This window comes from Athene noctua, chromosome 31, assembly GCF_965140245.1.
Source record: "Athene noctua chromosome 31, bAthNoc1.hap1.1, whole genome shotgun sequence".
Taxonomy (NCBI): domain Eukaryota; kingdom Metazoa; phylum Chordata; class Aves; order Strigiformes; family Strigidae; genus Athene; species Athene noctua.
The window spans coordinates 313988-332876 of NC_134067.1; the positions used below are offsets into that span (position 1 = coordinate 313988).

An 18889-nucleotide genomic window follows, 5' to 3' on the forward strand; every position below is an offset into this window, starting at 1 on the left:
CCCTGCACCCCCAAAGCCCTCATGGACATCCTCAAGCCCCCCAATGACCCCCCCAAGCTGCTCCATCCACCCAGAACCCCCCAGAACGCCCCACACCTGCCAAGGCCCCCAATGACCCCCCCCCAAGCTGCTCCATCCACCCAGAACCCCCCCAAACCCCCACCCACGTGCCAAGCCCCTCAATGACCCCCCCAAAGCCCCCCTGCACCCCAAAACCTCCCCCACACCCTCATGTACCTCCTCAGCCCCCCACGACCCCCCCCGAGCCCCTCGCTGCCTCCCCTGCACCCCAAAACCTTCCACACGCCCCCCCAAGGCCCCCCTGAGCGCTGCCCTGCCAGGTCCTCTCATTCTGCAAGGACCCCCCCAAATCCCAAGGGTGCCCCCCCGATCCCAGGGGCACCCCCCGATCCCAGGGCACCCCCCCCGATTTGGGGGTCCCCCGTCCCTCACCCGCTGCAGCTCCTGGTTCTTCTCCTGCAGTTGGGCCTCGAGCTGCCGCAGACGCTCCTCGAAGTTCCCGTGACGCTCCTCGGCCTGGGGGGGTCCCGGGGAGATGTGGGGGGGTCCCGGGGAGATGGGGGGGGCCATGGGGAGATGGGGGGGGGCATGGGGACGGGGGGGGACACGGGGACCAACAGGGGCATGGGGGTGTTTGGGGACACCAAGACCAGTGGGGACCCATGAGGATGTGGGGACAGACACCCCCCCACCCTGAATCACCCAAGATCCCCCCAAGTTCCTCCCCCCCCCGTGGTCGCCCCAAACCCTCCAGGATCCTCAGAACCCCCCAGCACCCCAAAGACCCCCCCAGAACCCCCAGAACTCTCCTGAGAGCCTTCCCCGCCTCGGTGAGGGCTGCAGCTCCCCACAGCCCCCCCCAAACCCCTCATAGCGCCCCCCCCAACCCCTCAGGACCCCCCCAGACTCCCCAGGACCCCCCAGAACCCCCCAGAACCCCTCAGAACCCCCCCCGAACCCCTCAGAACCCCCCCAGAACCCCTCAGGCTCCCCCTGAACCCTTCACGACCCCCCCAGGACCCTCCTGAGATCCTCCACCCACCTTGATCAGGGCTGCAGCCCCCCACAGATGCCCCCAAACCCTTCATACCCCCCCCAACTCCTCATAGCCCCCCCCCGAACCCCTCAGGACCCCCCCAAACCCCCCCCCAGGACCCCCCCGCCCCAACCTTGGTGAGAGCCGCCACCCTCTGGGCCAGCTGGGCCTCGATCTCGGGCAGGGTCTCGGCCTTCTGCAGGGTCTGCTGGAGCTTGGCCTTGGCGTCCTCCAGCCACTCCTGGAGCTGGCGGCCCTTCTCCTCGCTCTGGGGACGGGGACGGCGCGTGGGGCGGGGGACATCGCCGCGGGGTGAGGGGACATCGCCACGGGGTGAGGGGACATCGCGTGGGGCAGGGGACATCGCCACGGGGTGAGGGGACATCGTGTGGGGCAGGGGACATCGCCACGGGGTGAGGGGACATCGCCACGGGGTGAGGGGACATCGCGTGGGGCAGGGGACATCGCCGCGGGGTGAGGGGACATCGCCACGGGGTGAGGGGACATCGTGTGGGGCAGGGGACATCGCCACAGGGTGAGGGGACATCGCCACGGGGTGAGGGGACATCGTGTGGGGCAGGGGACATCGCCGCGGGGTGAGGGGACATTGCCACGGGGTGAGGGGACATCGCGTGGGGCAGGGGGGGGTCCCAGGGGGGGTCTCAGGGTGGTGGCCCCAGAGTGGGGGGTCCCTGTGCTGGGGTCTCAGACTGGGGGTCCCAGGGTGTGGTCACCCCAGTGTGGGGGGGTCCCAGTGGGGACGTCCCAGTTTGAGGGTCCCAGTACGGGGGTCCCAGTTTGAGGGTCCCAGATTGGGGCATCCAGTGGGGGAGGGTCCTAGTGGGGGGCCCCGGGGCAGGGTCCCAGCTGGGGGGTCGGGGGGTCCCACCTGCCGGTACAGCGAGTCCTTGCTGGCCAGCTCGTTCTCCAGGCGGTCGTTGGCGTCGTGCAGGGACGTGGCCTCGCGCTGGGCGCTCAGGTACCGCCGCTCCAGGGTGGTGATGCGCTCCTCCATGTCCTCCCGCTGCGCCAGCGCCTGCGCCAGGGGACAGGGACACTGCGGGGACGGCGACCGGGGACAGGGACACTGCGGGGACGGGGACCGGGGGACAGGGACACTGCGGGGACGGCGCGGGACGGGCACCGGGGGACAGGGACACTGCGGGGACTGCGCGGGACGGGGACCGGGGAGACAGCAGGGGGACAGGGACAGTGGGCACGGGGACAGCGTGGGGACATCCTGGGGGCCGTGTGGGCACAGGGACAGGGATGGGGGTGGCCTGGGGCGGTGTCTGGGTTGGGGGTTCTCCCAGTCCGGGGCCGCTCCCTCCCAGTTTGGGACTGGTCTACACGTTTCGGGGTTCCCCCCTGAGTCTGGGGCTGCCCCCCCTTATTTTAGGTATCTCCCCCCATTCGGGGCTGCCCCCCCCCCCCAGTTCCTCCACTGCTCCCATTTAGCAACCAACCCCCCCTCCCAGTTTACCCAGTTCCCCCCCCTCCTCCTGCTCCCGCTCCCCACGCCCGCCCTCCCTAACCCTGGGGGTGCCCCCCCCGGGGGTGCCGGCCCCCCCCCACCTCCTTGAGGTCCCTCTGGAGTTTGGCTCCGGCCTCCTGGGCGCGGGCGAGCTCCCGCTGGCCCGCGGCCGCCTCCTCCTGCAGCCGCCCCAGCTGGCGGCACAGGGCGGCCACGCGCTCCCGCTGCTGCGCCGCCGCCGCCCGCTGCCGCCCCAGCGACGCCTCCAGCTCGGCCTCGCGCCGGCGGCCCTCGGGGGTGCCCTGGGGGGGGCACGCACACACAGGGGACACGCTTGACCTCTGACCTGTGACCTTTGTCTTGACACGCCGCCACAAAACTCACGCTCCCCCCACAACCCCCACCTACCGCTCATAGCCGCCCCCCCCCCCGTGACCCCGTAGGCTCCGACCTGTCGGGGAGTGTCCTGTGACCCCCCCCGACCCTTCACCTCTGACCCTTGGCCCCTTTGACCCCAGGGCATCCCCCTCCTGGGATACTGTCTGACCTCTGACCACAGGGATCCCTCACCCCTGCTGTCACCTTGTGACCTCCTGACCCCCCCGACCCTCCTGACCCTTCACCCCTGACCCTTGACCTCTGACATGACCCCTTGACCCCAGGACATCCCCCTCCCCGGACACCCAGGAGCACCTACCCCAGGAGACACCGTCTGACCCCTGACCTCTGACCCCAGCGATCCCCCACCCCTACTAACCCCCTGTGACCCCCCATCCTGTGACCTCCCTGTGACCTCCCTGACCCTTCACCTCCGCCCCTTCACCTCTGACATGACCCCTTGACCCCAGGACATCCCCCTCATGGGACACTGTCTGACCTCTGACCCCAGGGATCCCCCACCCCTGCTGACCCCCTGTGACCCCGATCTTGTGACCTTCTGACCCCCCCCGTGACCCTCTGACCCCCCCGTGACCCCTGACCCCTGGTACCGGCGTGTCCCCGTCGCTGGGCGCGTCCTCCAGGCCGGAGCGTCGCCGGGAGAGCTGCTCCCGCAGGGACAGCGACTGCGGACGGACGGACGGACGGTGCCACACCCCGGCGGGGACGGACAGCGCCCGCGGGGGCACCACGGGACGGGGACACCCACGGGGACACCCACCCACGGGGACACCCCAACCATGGGGACACCCACCCACGGGGAACACCCACTCCGGTGTCACCCGCCCCGGTGTCACCCACCTCCTGGTTGGAGACCTCCAGCTCCTCCTCCAGGACGGCCACTCGCTCCAGAGCCACCCGCAGCCGCTCCCGGACCTGCTGGGGACAACGCGGGGTGACCCACAGCCCCCCAGCACCCTTGGGTGTCCCCAGGACCCCCCCCGGGTCCCCTCAACCCCCCCGGGTTCTCCAAGGACCCCTCGGGGGTCCCCCACGGTCCCTCCGCAGACCTCCCAGACCCCCCCCGCGTGTCCCCAAACCCCCCTAAGACCCACCAGGTCCCCCACGGGTCACCCCACGACCTGCCCTGGGCCCCTCGGGACGCCCTTAGGTGCCACCAGGTGCCATCACGTCACCCCAGGAGCACCCCAAGGCCACCCAGGACCCCCCCCAGCACCCACCTTCTCATCGAGGGCCTTGTGGTGCTCGAAGAGGGACTTGAGGGCTTTGAGGACCTCGACCTCGGAGGAGACGCCGGCGGGGGACTGGGCCTGGCGCTTGACCACCGTCATCCGGAGGGACCGCTCGTGGCGGGACACCAGGCACTCGAGGTGCTCCAGGAGCAGCTGGGGACACGGGGACACGGGGACATGAGGGACACGGGGACAGTGACAGCTGATGGGTAACAGGTGACTGACAGGTGACAGTGACAGGTGACAGTGACAGGTGACTGACAGGTTACAGGTGACAGTGACAGGTGATGGGTGACAGGTGACTGACAGGTGGCAGGTGACGGGTGATGGGTGACTGACAGGTGACGGGTGACAGTGACGGGTGACTGACAGATGACAGTGACAGGTGACGGGTGACTGACAGGTGACAGGTGACGGGTGACAGTGACCGGTGACGGGTGACTGACAGGTGACCGGTGACGGGTGACGGGTGACTGACAGGTGACAGGTGACGGGTGACTGACAGGTGACAGCCGTCCGGGGCCTCACCCGGGTGTTGTTGCGCTCGGCCTTGAGCTCCGCGATTTCCTCCTCCCGCTCCAGCAGCTGCTCCCGGCAGAGGTTCAGCTCCTTGGTCAGAGCCGCCAGCTCCTGGGGGGCGCGGGGTCAGGGGGGCCCGGCAGCCCCGCCCCTTCCCTTAGCCACTAGCCACACCCCCTCCGTTAGCCACGCCCCTCCGGTAGCCACGCCCTTCCCTAGCCACGCCCCCACCAAACCACACCCCCACCTCTACCTCTCCCCTTAACTCTGCCCACTCCACACCTCGGCCACCAGCCCCACCCCTCCCACTAGCCACGCCCCCAGTAAACCACGCCCCCACAAAGCCACACCCCACTAAATGTCCGCCCCATCAAACCACGCCCCCACTAAGCCACGCCCCTCACCTCCCCCACCCCCTCCTCCCCTTAACTCTGCCCCCTCTTCCCCAAGCCCCACCCCTTTAGGCCCCACCCCACCCCTTTAGGCCCCGCCCCGCCGCTCAGGCCCCGCCCACCTGGGGCAGGGCGCTGCTCAGCTGCCGCTGCAGCGAGTCCTTCTCGTGGGCCAGGTCCCGCAGGCGCAGCTGGGCCGTGGCCAGCCCCTCCTGGGTGTCGCGCAGCGTCTCCAGCAGCCGCTCGCGCTCCCGCAGCATCTGCACCATGAGCTGCTCCAGCCCCGGCTCCTCGGGGCAGCCCGAGCCCCGGCGGGCGTCCTCGCTGATGGTGGGCAGCACCTCGCACATCATCCTGCCCGCGCTGCCCGCGCTGCCTGCGCCCTGCCTGCGCGACAGGACGGGCAGCACCTCGCACATCGCCCTGCCTGCACCCTGCCTGCGCCCTGCCTGTGTGACAGGACGGGCAGCACCTCGCACATCGCCCTGCCTGCACCCTGCCTGCGCCCTGCCTGCGTGACAGGACGGGCAGCACCTCGCACATCGCCCTGCCTGCACCCTGCCTGCGCCCTGCCTGTGCGACAGGACGGGCAGCACCTCGCACATCGCCCTGCCTGCACCCTGCCTGCACCGGGGAAACGGGCAGGGCCTTGGCACCCCACACCCCCTGCCTGCACCCTGCCTGCAAAGGGGGGTCCCCCCGCACCCCAAACCTCCCCCCAACCCCCCCTGGGGGGTCCCGGCCCCGTGGGGGTGGAGGGGGGGGGGGTGGAGGGTGGCAGCCACCCACATGTGACACAAGGCCTTGTGCGACGCACACGCGTGTGCGGGACCAAGGGGGGGGCAGGGAGAGGAAGGAGGGGCAGGGGGGGTCAGTGGGGAGCAGTGGGGGGCAGCACAAGCAGTGGGGGGCACTGTGGGGCACTGTGGTGCTGTGGGGGGGCAGTGGGGGGCAGCGGGGTGCTGTGGGGGGGGCAGCACAGGCAGTGGGGGCACTGTGGGGTACGGGGGGGCAATGGGGTGCAGTGAGGGGCAGTGAGGGGCAGTGAGGGGCACTGGGGGGCAATGGGGTGCTGGGGGGGCAGTGGGGGGCAATGGGGTGCAGTGAGGGGCAGTGAGGGGCACTGGGGGGCACTGGGTTGCTGGGGGGGGCAGTGGGGGGCAGTGGGGGCACTGTGGGGGGCAATGGGGGCAGCTGGGTGCAGTGGGGGGCACTGTGGTGTGCAGGAGGGGCAGTGGGGGGCAGTGGGGTGCTGGGGGGGCAGTTGGGGGCAGTAGGGGGCACTGGGGGGTGCAGTGAGGGGCAATGGGGGGCAGTGGGGTGCTGGGGGGGCAGTGGGGGGCAGTGGGGGCACTGTGGGGTGCAGGAGGGGCAGTGGGGGGCAGTGGGGTGCTGGGGGGGCAGTGGGGGGCAGTGGGGGCACTGTGGGGGGCAGTGGGGCACAGTTGGGAGCAGTGGGGGGCACTGGGGGGTGCAGTTGGGTGCAATGGAGTACGGGGGGGGCAGTGGGGCGCAGCACAAGCACTGGGGGCACTGTGGGGTGCAGTGGGGGGCAGTGGGGTGCGGGGGGGGCAGTGGGGGGCAGGGAGGTGCAGTTGGGGGGGCAGGAGGAGGCAGTGGGGCACGGGGGGGGGCAGTGGGGTGCAGGGGGGGCAGTGTGGGGAAGTGGGGGGGCAATCGGGGCCGCAGAGGGGCATAGGGGGGGCAGTGGGGTGCAGGGGGGTGCAAGGGGGGGTCAGGGGGGGCAGTGGGGTGATGTGGGGGGGCAATCGGGGCCGCAGCGGGACACGGGGGGGGGGCAGTGGGGGGGGTGCTGTGGGGTGCAAGGATCCGGAGGGGGGGGGGGGTCCCCATGGTGGCGGGTGGGTGACGACCAGCTGGGGGGGGGGGGAATTGGGGGGTGCAAGGGTGGGGGGGTCAGTGGGGGGGTGTGTGTGAAATGGGGGGGGATGGGGGGTGCAATGGGGGTGCAGGGCCTCAGGGCCGAGGTTTGGGGGTGCAAGGGGGGGGTGAGTGATGGGGGGGCGATGGGGGGTGCTGGGATGCGGAGGGGGGGCAGGGGGTGCAGTGGGGGAGGGAAATGGGGGTGAAATGGGGCCGGGGGGGGGTGCAAGGTGGAGGAGGGGGTGATGGACTGGGGGTGCAATGCGTGGGGGGGTGAAATTGGGGGGTGCAATGGGGGGGGTGCACTAGGGGGGGTGCAGAGGAGCCGGGGGGGGGACGCTCGGGGGATGCTCTGGGGATCCAGAGGAAGATGCAAATTTGGGGGGGAGGGGGGGTGGGGATGGGGGTGCGGGGGGGGGTGGGGGGTACCTGGGGAGGGGTTCGGGGGGGCCCGGGGGTGGGGGGGGCTCAGGGCCGGCTCCTACCTGGGCTGCGAGCGGCGCTGCGGCAGCTCCGGCGGAGGGAGGCGGCCCGGCGGGGAGGGGGCCCCGGGGGGGGGGTCGCTGCCCGCCGCCCCCGCGCCCGTTCAGGCCCCGCCGCGCCCCGGGACCGCCCGAGCCCCGCGGCCGCCGCCCGCTGCCCCCCCCCCCCCCGGCCCCCCGCTACCGAACACCCCCCCCCCGGAACGGCAAACGCTGCGCGGCCCCTTTAAGAGCGGCGCTGACGGACGGCGCCGCTGACCAATGGGAGCGCGCCCTGAGGCCCGGCGGAGACGCCGGCCCCGCCCCCGCGCGGGGGGGGAGGGGGGAGCGGGAGCGGCGGCGCCGGCGGCCAATGGGAGGCGGCGGGGGGCGGGGCCGGCGCTGGGGTGATGTCATCGGGTGGGGGGGCGGGGGCGCACGCGTGTTGCCATGGAGACGGGACCCCACCCCCATCATGCGTCACCATGGAGACGGGGCCGCCCCTTCCATGTCGCCATGGAAACGCCCCCCCATCACACGTGTCACCATGGAGACGGGATTCCCCCCTCCCCCCCCCCCGTGTGTGTTGTCATGGAGACGGAACCGCCCCCATCACCCGTCACCATGGAGACGGGACCGCCCCCTCCCTGCAGCCACGGAAACGCCCCCCCATCACACGTGTTGCCATGGAGACGGGACACACCCCCACCCATGTGTGTTGCCATGGAGACGGGAAACTTCCCCCCCCCCCCATCATCCGTCACCATGGAGACGGGACCGCCCCTTCCATGTCTCCATGGAAACGCCTCCCCCTCCATCACTCGTGTTGCCATGGAGACAGACACCCCCCCCCCCCATCCCTGTGTGTTGCCATGGAGACGGGCCCGCCCCCATCACACGTTGCCATGGAAACGGCCCTCCCCATCCCCGCGTGTCACCATGGAGACCGCCCCCCCCGCCATCACCATGGCAACAGCTCCATGTCCACCCCCTCGTCACCATGGAAACACACACCACACCCCCCACACCCCCCCCCCCGTCTGTCGCCATGGTGACGCCCCCCCCCCCGCGCTGGGGGAGGGTGTCGGTCACATGACACGCGCTTGTGTCACATGACACACGTATGACACACACGTGACACGGGGGGGGTGGGGTCACCCCAAATTTTAAATAGGGGCCAATAAATACTGTACAGGGGGGGCGGCGCCCCATAAATAATCCAAATATACAGACGGGGGGGCCGGGGGGGCCCGGGGGGGCGCGGGGGCTCCTACCCCCTCGACTCCAGTGACCTGCGGGGGCAAAATTGGGGGTTCAGTGGAAAAGGGGGGGCTGGGGGGGGGTGAGGGAGGGGTTGGGGGGGTCGGGGGGGTTTGGGGGTGCAGGGGAGGTTGGGGGGGGGCTGGGTTCAGTTTTGGGGGGTCTCTGGCTGGGTGGGAGGGGCTGAGGGGGGGGGGGCCGGGATTTTGGGGGGAAACCTTTGAGGCTGCGGATTTCTGTGGGGTGCAGGATTGGGGGGGCTGCGGGGATTTAGAGGGGGCAGGTTTTGGGGTGCAGGTTTCACGGCACAGATTTCGGGGGGCAGTTTTTGAGGTGGTTTTTGGGGTGCTGGTTTCGGGTGCGGTTTCAGGGTGCAGTTTTTGGGGCGCAGTTTTCAAGGTGCAGGTTTCGGGGGGCAGTTTTTGGGGTGCAGGTTTTGTGGTGCCGGTTTCGGGGTGCAGGTTTTGGGATGCAGCTTTCGAGGTGCAGGTTTCAGGGGGCAGTTTTTGAGATGCAGGTTTCGGGGGGCAGTTTTTGGGGTGTGGTTTCGGGGTGCAGGTTTCAGGGTGCAGGTTTCGGGGTGCAGGTTTCGGGGTGCAGGTTTTGGGGTGCGGTTTCGGGGGGCAGGTTTCGGGGTGCGGTTTTGGGGTGCAGTTTTTGGGGTGCGGTTTTGGGGGGCAGTTTTGGGGTGCGGTTTCGGGGGGCAGGTTTCGGGGTGCAGGTTTCGGGGTGCAGTTTTTGGGGTGCGGTTTCGGGGGGCAGGTTTCGGGGGGCAGGTTTTGGGGGGCAGGTTTCGGGGGGCAGGTTTTGGGGTGCGGTTTCGGGGGGCAGTTTTCGGGGGGCAGTTTCGGGGTGCGGTTTCGGGGGGCAGTTTCGGGGTGCAGGTTTCGGGGGGCAGTTTCGGGGTGTGGTTTCGGGGGGCAGGTTTCGGGGTGCGGTTTCGGGGGGCAGTTTCGGGGGGCAGTTTTCGGGGGGCAGTTTCGGGGTGCGGTTTCGGGGGGCAGTTTCGGGGGGCAGTTTTCGGGGTGCGGTTTCGGGGGGCAGGTTTCGGGGGGCAGTTTCGGGGTGCGGTTTCGGGGGGCAGTTTCGGGGGGCAGTTTTCGGGGTGCGGTTTCGGGGGCAGCTCACGAGTAGCTGTGGTGCTGGCGGCGCCGCGCGGTGCGGAGCTTCTCGAAGCGCGCCTCCATCTCCTCCAGCACGCGGGGGGTGTAGCGCACCACCAGCTTCACCGAGCCCTGCGCCGCCTTCAGCAGCTCCACCGCCCGCTCGTGCTGCTCCCCCTCCACGCTCTGGCACCCCGTCAGCACCCCAAAACCCACAGCGACCCCCCGAACCCGCACCGACCCCCCTGAACCCGCACCGACTCCCCGAACCTGCACCGACCCCCCCGAACCCACAGCGAACCCCCAAACCCACACTAACCCCCCTGAACCCGCACCGACTCCCCGAACCTGCACCGACCCCCCCGAACCCACAGCGAACCCCCAAACCCACACTAACCCCCCTGAACCCGCACCGACCCCCCTGAACCCACAGCGACCCCCCGAACCCACAGCAACCCCCCCGAACCCACAATGACCCCCCCGAACCCACACTGACCCCCCAAAACGCACACCAACCCCCCCAAAAACCACAGCGACCCCCCCTGAACCCACACTGACCCCCCCAAAACCCACACTGACTCCCCCAAACCACAGAGATCCCCCCAAAACAACACTGACCCCCCCCCAAACAACAGTAACCCCCCCAAAACCCACACTCATCCTCCAAAACCCACCCCAGACCCCCAAAACCCCTCTCAGCCCCCCCATAACCCCCCCGCGCCCCCCCGCACTCACCACGCCGTTGACGCTGAGCAGCTGGTCCCCCCGTTTGAGCCCCCCGTGGCGGTCGGCCACCCCCCCCGGGATGACGCGGGAGATGTAAATGGGGGAGTTCTGCTCTTTGCCCCCCATGATGTTGAACCCCAACCCCTCCTCCGTCTTGGGCAGCTCCACCACCCGCGGGTGCGCGTGGCCCTCGCTGGCCGCGAAGGCGGCCACTGTCGCCTGGGGGGGGGACAAGGACGTGGGGGGGGGGGACATCGTGGGGGGACGTGGGGGGGGGCTGCGGGGACTTGGGGAACGAGAGACTTGGGGATACGGGGGGACACAAGGACACGGGGGGACTTGGGGGACTTCGGGGGACATGGGGGGGACATGGGGGATGTGGGGGGGACATGGGGGGGACATGGGGGACATGGGGGGGGCTGCGGGGACTTGGGGAACGAGAGACTTGGGGATACGGGGGGACACAAGGACATGGGGGGACTTGGGGGACTTCGGGGGCCATGGGGGGGACATGGGGGGGCCATGGGGGGGCCATGGGGGACATGGGGGGGGCTGTGGGGACTTGGGGAACGAGAGACTTGGGGATACGGGGGGACACAAGGACATGGGGGGACTTGGGGGACTTCGGGGGACATGGGGGGGACATGGGGGGGACATGGAGGGACTTGGGGGGGATGTGGGGACTTGGGGGACAAGAGACTTGGGGGACATGGAGGGACATGAGGGACTTTGGGGGACATGGGGGGACACGGGGGGGACATGGGGGACATGGTGGGGGGCTGTGGGGACTTGGGGAACAAGAGACTTGGGGGACATGGGGGGACACGGGGACACAAGGACATGGGGGGACTTGGGGGACTTCGGGGGACATGGGGGGACATAAGGACATGGGGGGACATGAGGGTGCTGGAGGGACTTGGGGAACGAGAGACTTGGGGATACGGGGGACACAAGGACATGGGGGGACCTGGGGGTGTGAGGGGACATGGGGACACGTCAGGGACATGGGGGGACACGAGGGGACAGGCAGAGGCATGAGGAGATGGGGGGACAGGGGACATGGGGACAAACAGGTGGGGTGGGGGAGATGGGGGGAGCGTGGGGGCACGTGGGGACACACGAGGACAGGGGACAGCTTGGGGACATGGCACATGTGGGGGGACATGGGGACAGGACGGGGACATAGGAACAGCGTGGGGACATAGGGACACAAAGTGGGGACATGGGGACAGTGTGGGGACTGTGGGGACAAGGGACACGCTCGGGGCACGGGGACAGAGTTGGGACATGGAAACAACCTGGGACAATGTGGGGACAGCGTGGGGACACAGGGACACGGGACATGTGAGGGGACATGGGGACAGCGTGGGGACACAGGGACAACATGAGGCCGACAACGGGCCATGGGGCCAGCTCGGGGACATGGGACATGCGAGGGGACACGGGGTCACACAGGGACACGATGGGGGGGGACAGGGGGGGACACGGGGACATCCCGGCCAGGACCGGGGAGGGGACACACAGATGACACGGGGGGGACACGCAGGGGACGTGGGGACATGGGGACAGCAGACGGCCACCGCGGGGGGGGACAGACGGACACGGGGCAGGGGGACAGATGGACACGGGGGGGGGGTGACACCGCGGGCGAGAGACGGGGACAGCCCCGGGGCAGGAGCGGGGGGGCTGGGAGGGGATTGGGGTCCCTGGGGGGGGTTATTGGGGTCCCTGGGGGTGATTTGGGGTCCCCGAGGGGGTTGTTGGGGTCCCTGAGGGGTATTTTGGGGGTCCGGGGGGGCTTTTGGGGTCCCCAGGGGGGCTATTGGGGTCCCTGAGGGGTTACTGGGGTCCCCAGGGGGTTGTTGGGGTCCCTGGGGGGATATTGGGGTGCCGGGGGGGGTTACTGGGGTTGCCGGAGGGTGTTTTGGGGGTCCCTGGGGCTTTTTTGGGGTCCCCAGGAAGGATTGGGGGGGGCTGGGGGGGGGTCACGAGGAGTTTGGGGGACCTGGGGGGGTTTAAGGGGAGTCCCAGAGCGTTTGGGGGTGCTGAGGGGGGTTTGGGCTGCTGGGGGGTGCTGGGGGGTGCAGGGGGGGGGTTGGGGGGGGTTGGGGGTGCCGTAGGGGGGTTTTGAGGTGCCGGGGGGGGTTGGGGGTGCCAGAGGGGGGTTTGGGGGTGCCGGGGATTTGGGGGTACCTTGGCGGTGGCGTGGGCCCGGATCTCGGGGCTGCCGGCGATGTCCAGGGTGTCGTAGAGCTGCTCGTAGACCTTGGGGGGGGGGGGACACGACACCCCAGTTTTGGGGGGCCCCAGACATCTGGGGGGCAGCCCCCACCCACCCCAAGGACTGGGGGGGCTTCAGGAGGAACCAGGGGGCATCTGGGGGGCCCAGAGGATTATTGGGGGGCCCCTGGGGGGAGAGTAAGGATGCTCATGGAGGGGGGGGGATATTGGGGGGCCCCTTGGGGGGGATATTGGGGTTCAGGGGGGATAGTGGGGGGTTGGGTGGATGTTGGGGGGCCCTGGGAGTGACTGGGGGGATACTGGGGGACCCTGGGGGGGTTCAAAAGATTTTGGGGGGGTCTTGGGGAGATACTGGGGGGGCCTGGGGATACTGGGGTACAGGGGGGGGTATTGGGGGGCCCTGGGGGGATGTTGGGGGGTCAGGGGAATATTGGGGGTCTCTGGGGGGGTGTTGAGGGTCCTGGGGAGATACTGGGGGGGCCCTGGCTGGATGTTGGGGTCCCATGGGGGGATACTGGGGGGCCCGTGGGGGATATTGGGGGGCTCTAAGGGGTTACTGGAGAACAGAAGGGGTGCGGGGGGCCCAGGGGGGGGGTTTGGGGGTGTGTGTGGGTTTGTGGGGGGATTGGGGGTGCAGGGGGGTGTTTGGGGGGGGTGTTTGGGGGTGCGGGGGGGGTTGAGGATGCAGGGCGGGTTTAGGGGGGTGCAGGGGGTGTTTGGGGGTGCTGCTCGGGGCTGTTTGTGGGTTCGGGGGTGTCTGGGGGTGCAGGGGGGGTTCGGGGTGCCTGTCTGGGGTGCGGCCCCCCCGGCGCCCACCTCGCGGATGGCGGAGCAGAACTTGCTCTGCAGGACCCTCTGCAGCGCCTGCAGCTTCTGGGGGGGCAGCTCCCCGCCGCGCTGCAGCCGCTCCAGCAGCTCCACGGCCCGCGCCACGTCTGGGGGGGCGCGGGGGGGCCACGCTGCACCCCCCGAACGACCCGGCCCCGCACGGACCCCCCCCGCGCCCCCCCCGGGCACAGACACCCCCCCTGCACCCCCCCAGGGCACAGACACCCCCCCCCCGGGCACAGAGACCCCCCCCCGGCACAGAGACCCCCCCCCCGGCACAGACACCCCCCCTGCACACCCCCAGGGCACAGACACCCCCCCCCGGGCACAGAGACCCCCCCCCTGGCACAGACACCCCCCCCTGCACCCCCCCTTTTTACCCACCCCCCCTTTCACCCCCCCATTGCCCCTCCCTCCCTTTGCCCCCCATTTTTGCCCCCCCCCCGCTCCAACCCCCTTTATTTTCACCCCTCCCCCACGCACCACCCCTCCCGCCCCCCCCGGGCCCCCCCCGGGCCCCCCCGTACCCCTCTCCAGCCCCAGCGGGTCCCCGCTCAGCGCGGCCATCTTTGCGCGCGCCGCGCCCCGCCCCCCGCCGCGGGGGGGGGACCGGAGGAGGGGGGGGGGGGGCAGCGTGAGACGAGCCCGGACACGCGCATGCGCGCCCCCCCCCCCTCAAAAAGCGTGTGCGGAGAGCTGGGGGGGGGCCCACAAGGAGGGGGGTCCTAAATCGGGGGGGGGACGGACCCCCAAAATTTTTTGGGGGGGGGAATCTGGGGGGACCCTAAATCTGGGGGGAGGGCAAATTTGAGGGGGGGGAATCTTGGGGGGGGGGGTGTGACACTAAATTTTGGGGGAGACACGAGGGGGGGGGGGAAGTGGGGGGAGCCCCGAATTTTCCGGAGGGGTGGGGGGGGGCAAATCTGGGGGTTGGGAGGCTGGGGGGAGACCCCAAAACCGGGGAGGGGGGGCAAATGGGGGGGGCACACAAACACCCCCCCCAACCCTGGGGGTACCCCAAATCCGTGGGGGGGGACACCCCAACTGTGGGGGCTGGAGAAAGGCAGAAAAACCCCCAAATTGGGGAGAAAAACCTGTTTTTGGGGAAAAATCCCTCGCAAACGAGGGGAGACCCCCCCCCCCCCATTTTGGGGGCCAGACCACCCCCCCAAATCCCAGAGCCCCCCGAACTGGTGGCTAAACCCCCATTTTGGGGGGAAAATCCCCCCCAAATTAGGGGGGGACACCCCCATTTCAGCATCAGACCCCCCCTCACCTCCCTAAATTGGGGGAAAAAAACCCTATTTTTGGGAAAAGTCCCCCCAAATCAGGGTGGACACCCCCACTTTTAGGCCAGAACCCCCCAACTCCCATAAAAATCCCCCCCCCAAACTTGGGGGGGACACACATACACCCCCCCATTTTGGTGTCAACCCCCCCCCAACTCCCAGAAACCCCCCAAACCGGGGGGAAAAACCCTATTTTGGGGGAAAAAATCCCCCCCGAACGAGGGGGGACCCCCATTTTTAAGCCAGAACCCCCCCAAATTGGTGTGGGGCGAGCGGGGGCCGCCCCTTTTGAGCCAGAAACGCCCCCCCCAAATACCAAAAAGTGTGTGTGTGTGTGGGGGGGGGTGCGTGTGCGTCCCCATCGCCCCCCCGTCCCCAAACGCCCCCCGATTTTTCCATTAAAACGCTTTTTATTGTCAAGAAAAAAAAAAACCAACCAACCAGCCACCCCCCGGCCCGAGGCCGCGGGGTACAGACAAAGCGGGGGGGCGCGGGGGGGCGCTCTGGGGGCGCAGCCCCCCCGTCCCGGCTCACTCCAGGGGGGGCTCCAGCAGGTAGCCGTTCTCGGCGCCCAGGTAGCCGTCGGGGGGGGGCAGCGCCTCGGGCTGCAGGAAGATGTCGGGGCCCGCGTCCCCCCCCAGGGCTTCGCCCCCCCCCGCCTCGGGGGGTCTCTCCTCGCGCCGCTCCCGCTCCCGCTCCCGCTTGTGCTCCCGCTCCGGCCGCTCCCGCTCCCGCTCCCGCTCCCGCCGCCGCTCCCGCTCCCGGTGCCCGCGGCGGCGCTCCCGCTCCCGCTCCCGCCCCTTCTCCTCCGCGTCCCCCCCCTTGGAGCCCAAACCCTCGGGGGGGCCGGAATCCGCGGCCCCCCCCAGCTCCTCGGGGGGGTCCGGCCCGTCGGGGCCTTCGTCCTTCTTCTCGCGCTCGCGGTCGCGCTCCCGCTTGCGCTCGCGGGAGCGGCTGCGCCGTTTGCGGTCCCGCTCCTTGCTGCGGTCGCGGCTCCCGCCGCGCTTGCGCTCCCGCTCCTCCTTCTCGCGGCTCCGCGTCCGCCGCCGCCGGTCCCGGGAGCGCGAGCGCCGCCGGTCCCGGTCCCGAGAGCGCTCCCGGCGTTCCCGCTCCCGCTCCCGCTCCCGGTCCCTGCGGGGATGCAGCGGGGGGGGGCGGGTCAAGGTGGTGTTGGGAAAAAACGGGGTGGGGGGGGGGAACAGGGAGGGGCTGGGGGGGGCCTGAACCATCTGGGGGGGGCCCTGAGGTGGACTGGGGGGGACAAAAGGTGATGGGGGGCCCAAAGGTGACATGGGGGGGCCCTGGGATGTCCTGGGGGGGCCCGAAGGTGACATGGGGGGGCCCTGAGGTGGACTGGGGGGGACAAAAGGTGATGGGGGGCCCAAAGGTGACACGGGGGGGCCCTGAGGTGGACTGGGGGGGACAAAAGGTGATGGGGGGCCCAAAGGTGACATGGGGGGGCCCTGGGATGTCCTGGGGGGGGCCGAAGGTGACATGGGGGGGCCCTGAGGTGGACTGGGGGGGACAAAAGGTGATGGGGGGCCCAAAGGTGACACGGGGGGGCCCTGAGGTGGACTGGGGGGGACAAAAGGTGATGGGGGGCCCAAAGGTGACATGGGGGGGCCCTGGGATGTCCTGGGGGGGCCCGAAGGTGACACGGGGGGGCCCTGAGGTGGACTGGGGGGGACAAAAGGTGATGGGGGGCCCAAAGGTGACATGAGGGGGCCCTGGGATGTCCTGGGGGGGCCCGAAGGTGACATGGGGGGGCCCTGAGGTGGACTGGGGGGGACAAAAGGTGATGGGGGGCCCAAAGGTGACATGGGGGGGCCCTGGGATGTCCTGGGGGGGGCCGAAGGTGACATGGGGGGGCCCTGAGGTGGACTGGGGGGGACAAAAGGTGATGGGGGGCCCAAAGGTGACACGGGGGGGCCCTGAGGTGGACTGGGGGGACAAAAGGTGATGGGGGGCCCAAAGGTGACATGGGGGGGCCCTGGGATGTCCTGGGGGGGCCCGAAGGTGACATGGGGGGGCCCTGAGGTGGACTGGGGGGGACAAAAGGTGATGGGGGGCCCAAAGGTGACACGGGGGGGCCCTGAGGTGGACTGGGGGGGACAAAAGGTGATGGGGGGCCCAAAGGTGACATGGGGGGGCCCTGGGATGTCCTGGGGGGGCCGAAGGTGACACGGGGGGGCCCTGAGGTGGACTGGGGGGGATAAAAGTTGACATGGGGGGGCCCTGAGGTGACATGGGGGGGGTCTGGGGTGGACTGGGGGGACGAAATGTGATGGGGGGCCCAAAGGTGACACTGGGGGGGCTCTGGGATGTCCTGAGGGGGGCCCAAAGGTGACATGGGGGGCCTGAACCATCCAGGGGGGGCCCTGGGGTGGATAAAATGTGATGGGGGGGCCCAAAGGTGACACTGGGGGGCTCTGGGATGTCCCGGGGGGGGCCCAAAGGTGACATAGGGGTGCCCTGGGGGGATAAAATGTGGTGGGGGGGCCCTGAACTGTCCTGGGGGGGACGAAAGGTGATGGGGGGGCCCAAAGGTAACAGGGGGGGGGCTCCGATCTGTCTTGGTGGGGCCCAAAGGGGACATGGGGGGTCCCTGAGCTGTCCTGAGGGGGGGGGGGGGGGAGGGGGGCCCAAAGCTGACCAGGGGCTCTGGGATGTCCTGGGGGGTCCCAAAGGTGATGGGGGGGCCCAAAGGTGACGGGGGGGGTCCCAAAGGTGCCCAGGCCCCCCCCGCCCCGTCGTCCCCCCCCAGCTCACCGCTCGTCGTAGCGGGAGGTGTCGTCCCTCCCCGAGTGCCGGATGTTGACGTCGGCGCCGCCTCGCCGGGTGCCCCCCAGGCCGCCCCCTGCCCCCCGGAAAAAGAAAGGGGTGAGATCAGACAATTTATAAACAAGGGGGGGGGGTGGGGTGTCCCCCTTTTTTTTTTTTTTTTTCGGGGGGGGTCCAGGCTCACCCAGACGCCGGGGGCGCCACCCCTTGACCGTGCGCCCCCGCTCCACGTCCACCAGCACCCGGCGGCCGTCGATCTTCTTCCCGTCGGCGTGTTTGTAGGCGGCTGCAAAAAAAAACGGGGGGGGGGCAAGGGGGGGGGGCAAAGGGGGGGGGGTGTGGGGAATGGGGATGGAGCGGACGGGGGAGGGAGGGGGGGGGCGGATGGGGACACAGAGCAGCGTTAGCGACGGCGGGGCCACGCCAGCCCCCCCCCTCCCCAAAAAAAACACTCAAATCCCCACCCCCCACCCCCCCCAATCTGCCCCCCCGCCCCCCAAATAACACCCAGGGCTGCGGCTGCCCTGGCTGGGGGGGGGGCACCCCACTGTGCCCCCCCCAATAAAATAACACACAGCTGTAAAGGAAAAGCAGGTTAAGGACTGCGGTGACGCCCCCTGCCCCCCCCAAACTAAATTTTTGAGTCCTGCCACGTAATTTCGGGGGGGGGGGGCACCCGCTTCACCTGCGCTTTAAGGGGGGGGCGCCCCCTTTACCTGCCGATTGCACACACCGCCCCCCCGGCTTGGTTTTAAAGGGGGGGGGCACCCCAAGTGTTGCCTTACCTGCACGCCCCCCCCTCCCCATTTCTCCTGCCCCCACAACACGCTGACCCCCCCCAAAAATAGGGGGGGTGGAGCAGGGGGGGCTTGAGTGCCCCCCCCCGCTTTTCAAGGCACCATCAAGTGGACGCAGTGTGTCCCCCCCCTCCAATAACCCAACCGCCCCCCCTCCTCCTCCACGTCTTCCCCCCCCCCCTTTTTTTTTCTTTTTTTTTTTAAATAAAAACGAATAAAAACTCCCCCCCGCACCCACCCCCACCCCCACACCCCCCCCACACCCCCCCCCCGGTCAAAATCCTCCCATACAAGTCCTGGGGTGCGCGGTGGGGGAGCGGGTCCGTGTCCCCCCCCCTCGGCCGGGGGGGGCCCCTCCGGAAGCGGCTGGTCCTGGACAGGCGCTGGGGCCTTACCTGAGACCCGTCCTACCTCCCCCCCCCCGGCCCCCCCACCCTGGGGAGCTT

At 69.8% G+C, this 18889-nt stretch overlaps 4 protein-coding genes across 7 annotated transcripts in view; 1 reads left to right on the plus strand and 3 right to left on the minus strand.

The window, feature by feature from the left end:
- The window catches only part of MED25 (mediator complex subunit 25), a 5281-nt gene extending 5095 nt beyond the window's left edge, over window positions 1-186 (plus strand). Inside the window, 1 exon segment of the mRNA XM_074929820.1 lies at window positions 145-186. Coding sequence (XP_074785921.1) covers window positions 145-186 — 42 coding nt within the window.
- A 55-nt stretch (window positions 187-241) lies between these two features.
- Window positions 242-7556, minus strand: LOC141972058 (liprin-alpha-3-like). The gene is made up of 11 exons (XM_074929822.1): window positions 7443-7556; window positions 5196-5460; window positions 4691-4792; window positions 4151-4315; window positions 3771-3848; window positions 3521-3595; window positions 2633-2833; window positions 1947-2093; window positions 1191-1325; window positions 454-537; window positions 242-352 (listed from the first exon to the last, which is right to left on the minus strand). The coding sequence occupies exons 2-11, from the start codon at window positions 5424-5426 to the stop codon at window positions 242-244; spliced, it is 1329 nt and encodes a 442-aa protein (XP_074785923.1). The 5' UTR covers window positions 5427-5460; window positions 7443-7556.
- Window positions 7557-8556: 1000 nt separating this feature from the next.
- On the minus strand, window positions 8557-14165 carry LIN7B (lin-7 homolog B, crumbs cell polarity complex component). Of its 4 annotated transcripts, none has more exons than XM_074930064.1 (6): window positions 14104-14165; window positions 13565-13683; window positions 12701-12772; window positions 10517-10726; window positions 9807-9913; window positions 8557-8710 (listed from the first exon to the last, which is right to left on the minus strand). In XM_074930064.1, exons 1-6 carry the CDS (start codon window positions 14141-14143, stop codon window positions 8689-8691), a joined length of 570 nt encoding a protein of 189 aa, XP_074786165.1. In that variant the 5' UTR covers window positions 14144-14165; the 3' UTR covers window positions 8557-8688. The 4 variants fall into 4 exon arrangements, with proteins under 4 accessions (XP_074786165.1, XP_074786164.1, XP_074786163.1 ...); XM_074930063.1 differs by having other exon boundaries at window positions 9807-9949; XM_074930062.1 differs by having other exon boundaries at window positions 9807-9967.
- A 1098-nt stretch (window positions 14166-15263) lies between these two features.
- SNRNP70 (small nuclear ribonucleoprotein U1 subunit 70) overlaps window positions 15264-18889 on the minus strand; it is a 6429-nt gene continuing 2803 nt past the window's right edge. Inside the window, exons 7-10 of the mRNA XM_074930028.1 lie at window position 18097; window positions 17831-17932; window positions 17635-17722; window positions 15264-15996 (exon numbers count right to left, since the gene is read on the minus strand). Of these exons, the coding sequence (XP_074786129.1) occupies window positions 15396-15996; window positions 17635-17722; window positions 17831-17932; window position 18097 (792 nt within the window). The 3' untranslated portion in view covers window positions 15264-15395. The remainder of the gene's footprint in view (window positions 15997-17634; window positions 17723-17830; window positions 17933-18096; window positions 18098-18889) is intronic.

Excerpts from the sequence above, each read along its gene's own strand:
- LOC141972058 (XM_074929822.1), bottom strand. The coding sequence starts at position 5,426 with ATGATGTGCGAGGTGCTGCCCACCATCAGCGAGGACGCCCGCCGGGGC. Across the intron at positions 2,834-3,520 it reads CCAGCGACGGGGACACGCCG|GGCACCCCCGAGGGCCGCCG; the intron begins GTACCAGGGGTC and ends TGCCCCCCCCAG. Across the intron at positions 353-453 it reads AGAACCAGGAGCTGCAGCGG|AATGAGAGGACCTGGCAGGG; the intron begins GTGAGGGACGGG and ends GGGTCCTTGCAG.
- LIN7B (XM_074930062.1), bottom strand. The coding sequence starts at position 14,143 with ATGGCCGCGCTGAGCGGGGACCCGCTGGGGCTGGAGAGGG. Across the intron at positions 12,773-13,564 it reads TCTGCTCCGCCATCCGCGAG|GTCTACGAGCAGCTCTACGA; the intron begins GTGGGCGCCGGG and ends CCCCCCCCCAAG. Across the intron at positions 8,711-9,806 it reads CGCCAGCACCACAGCTACTC|GTCACTGGAGTCGAGGGGGT; the intron begins GTGAGCTGCCCC and ends TTGCCCCCGCAG.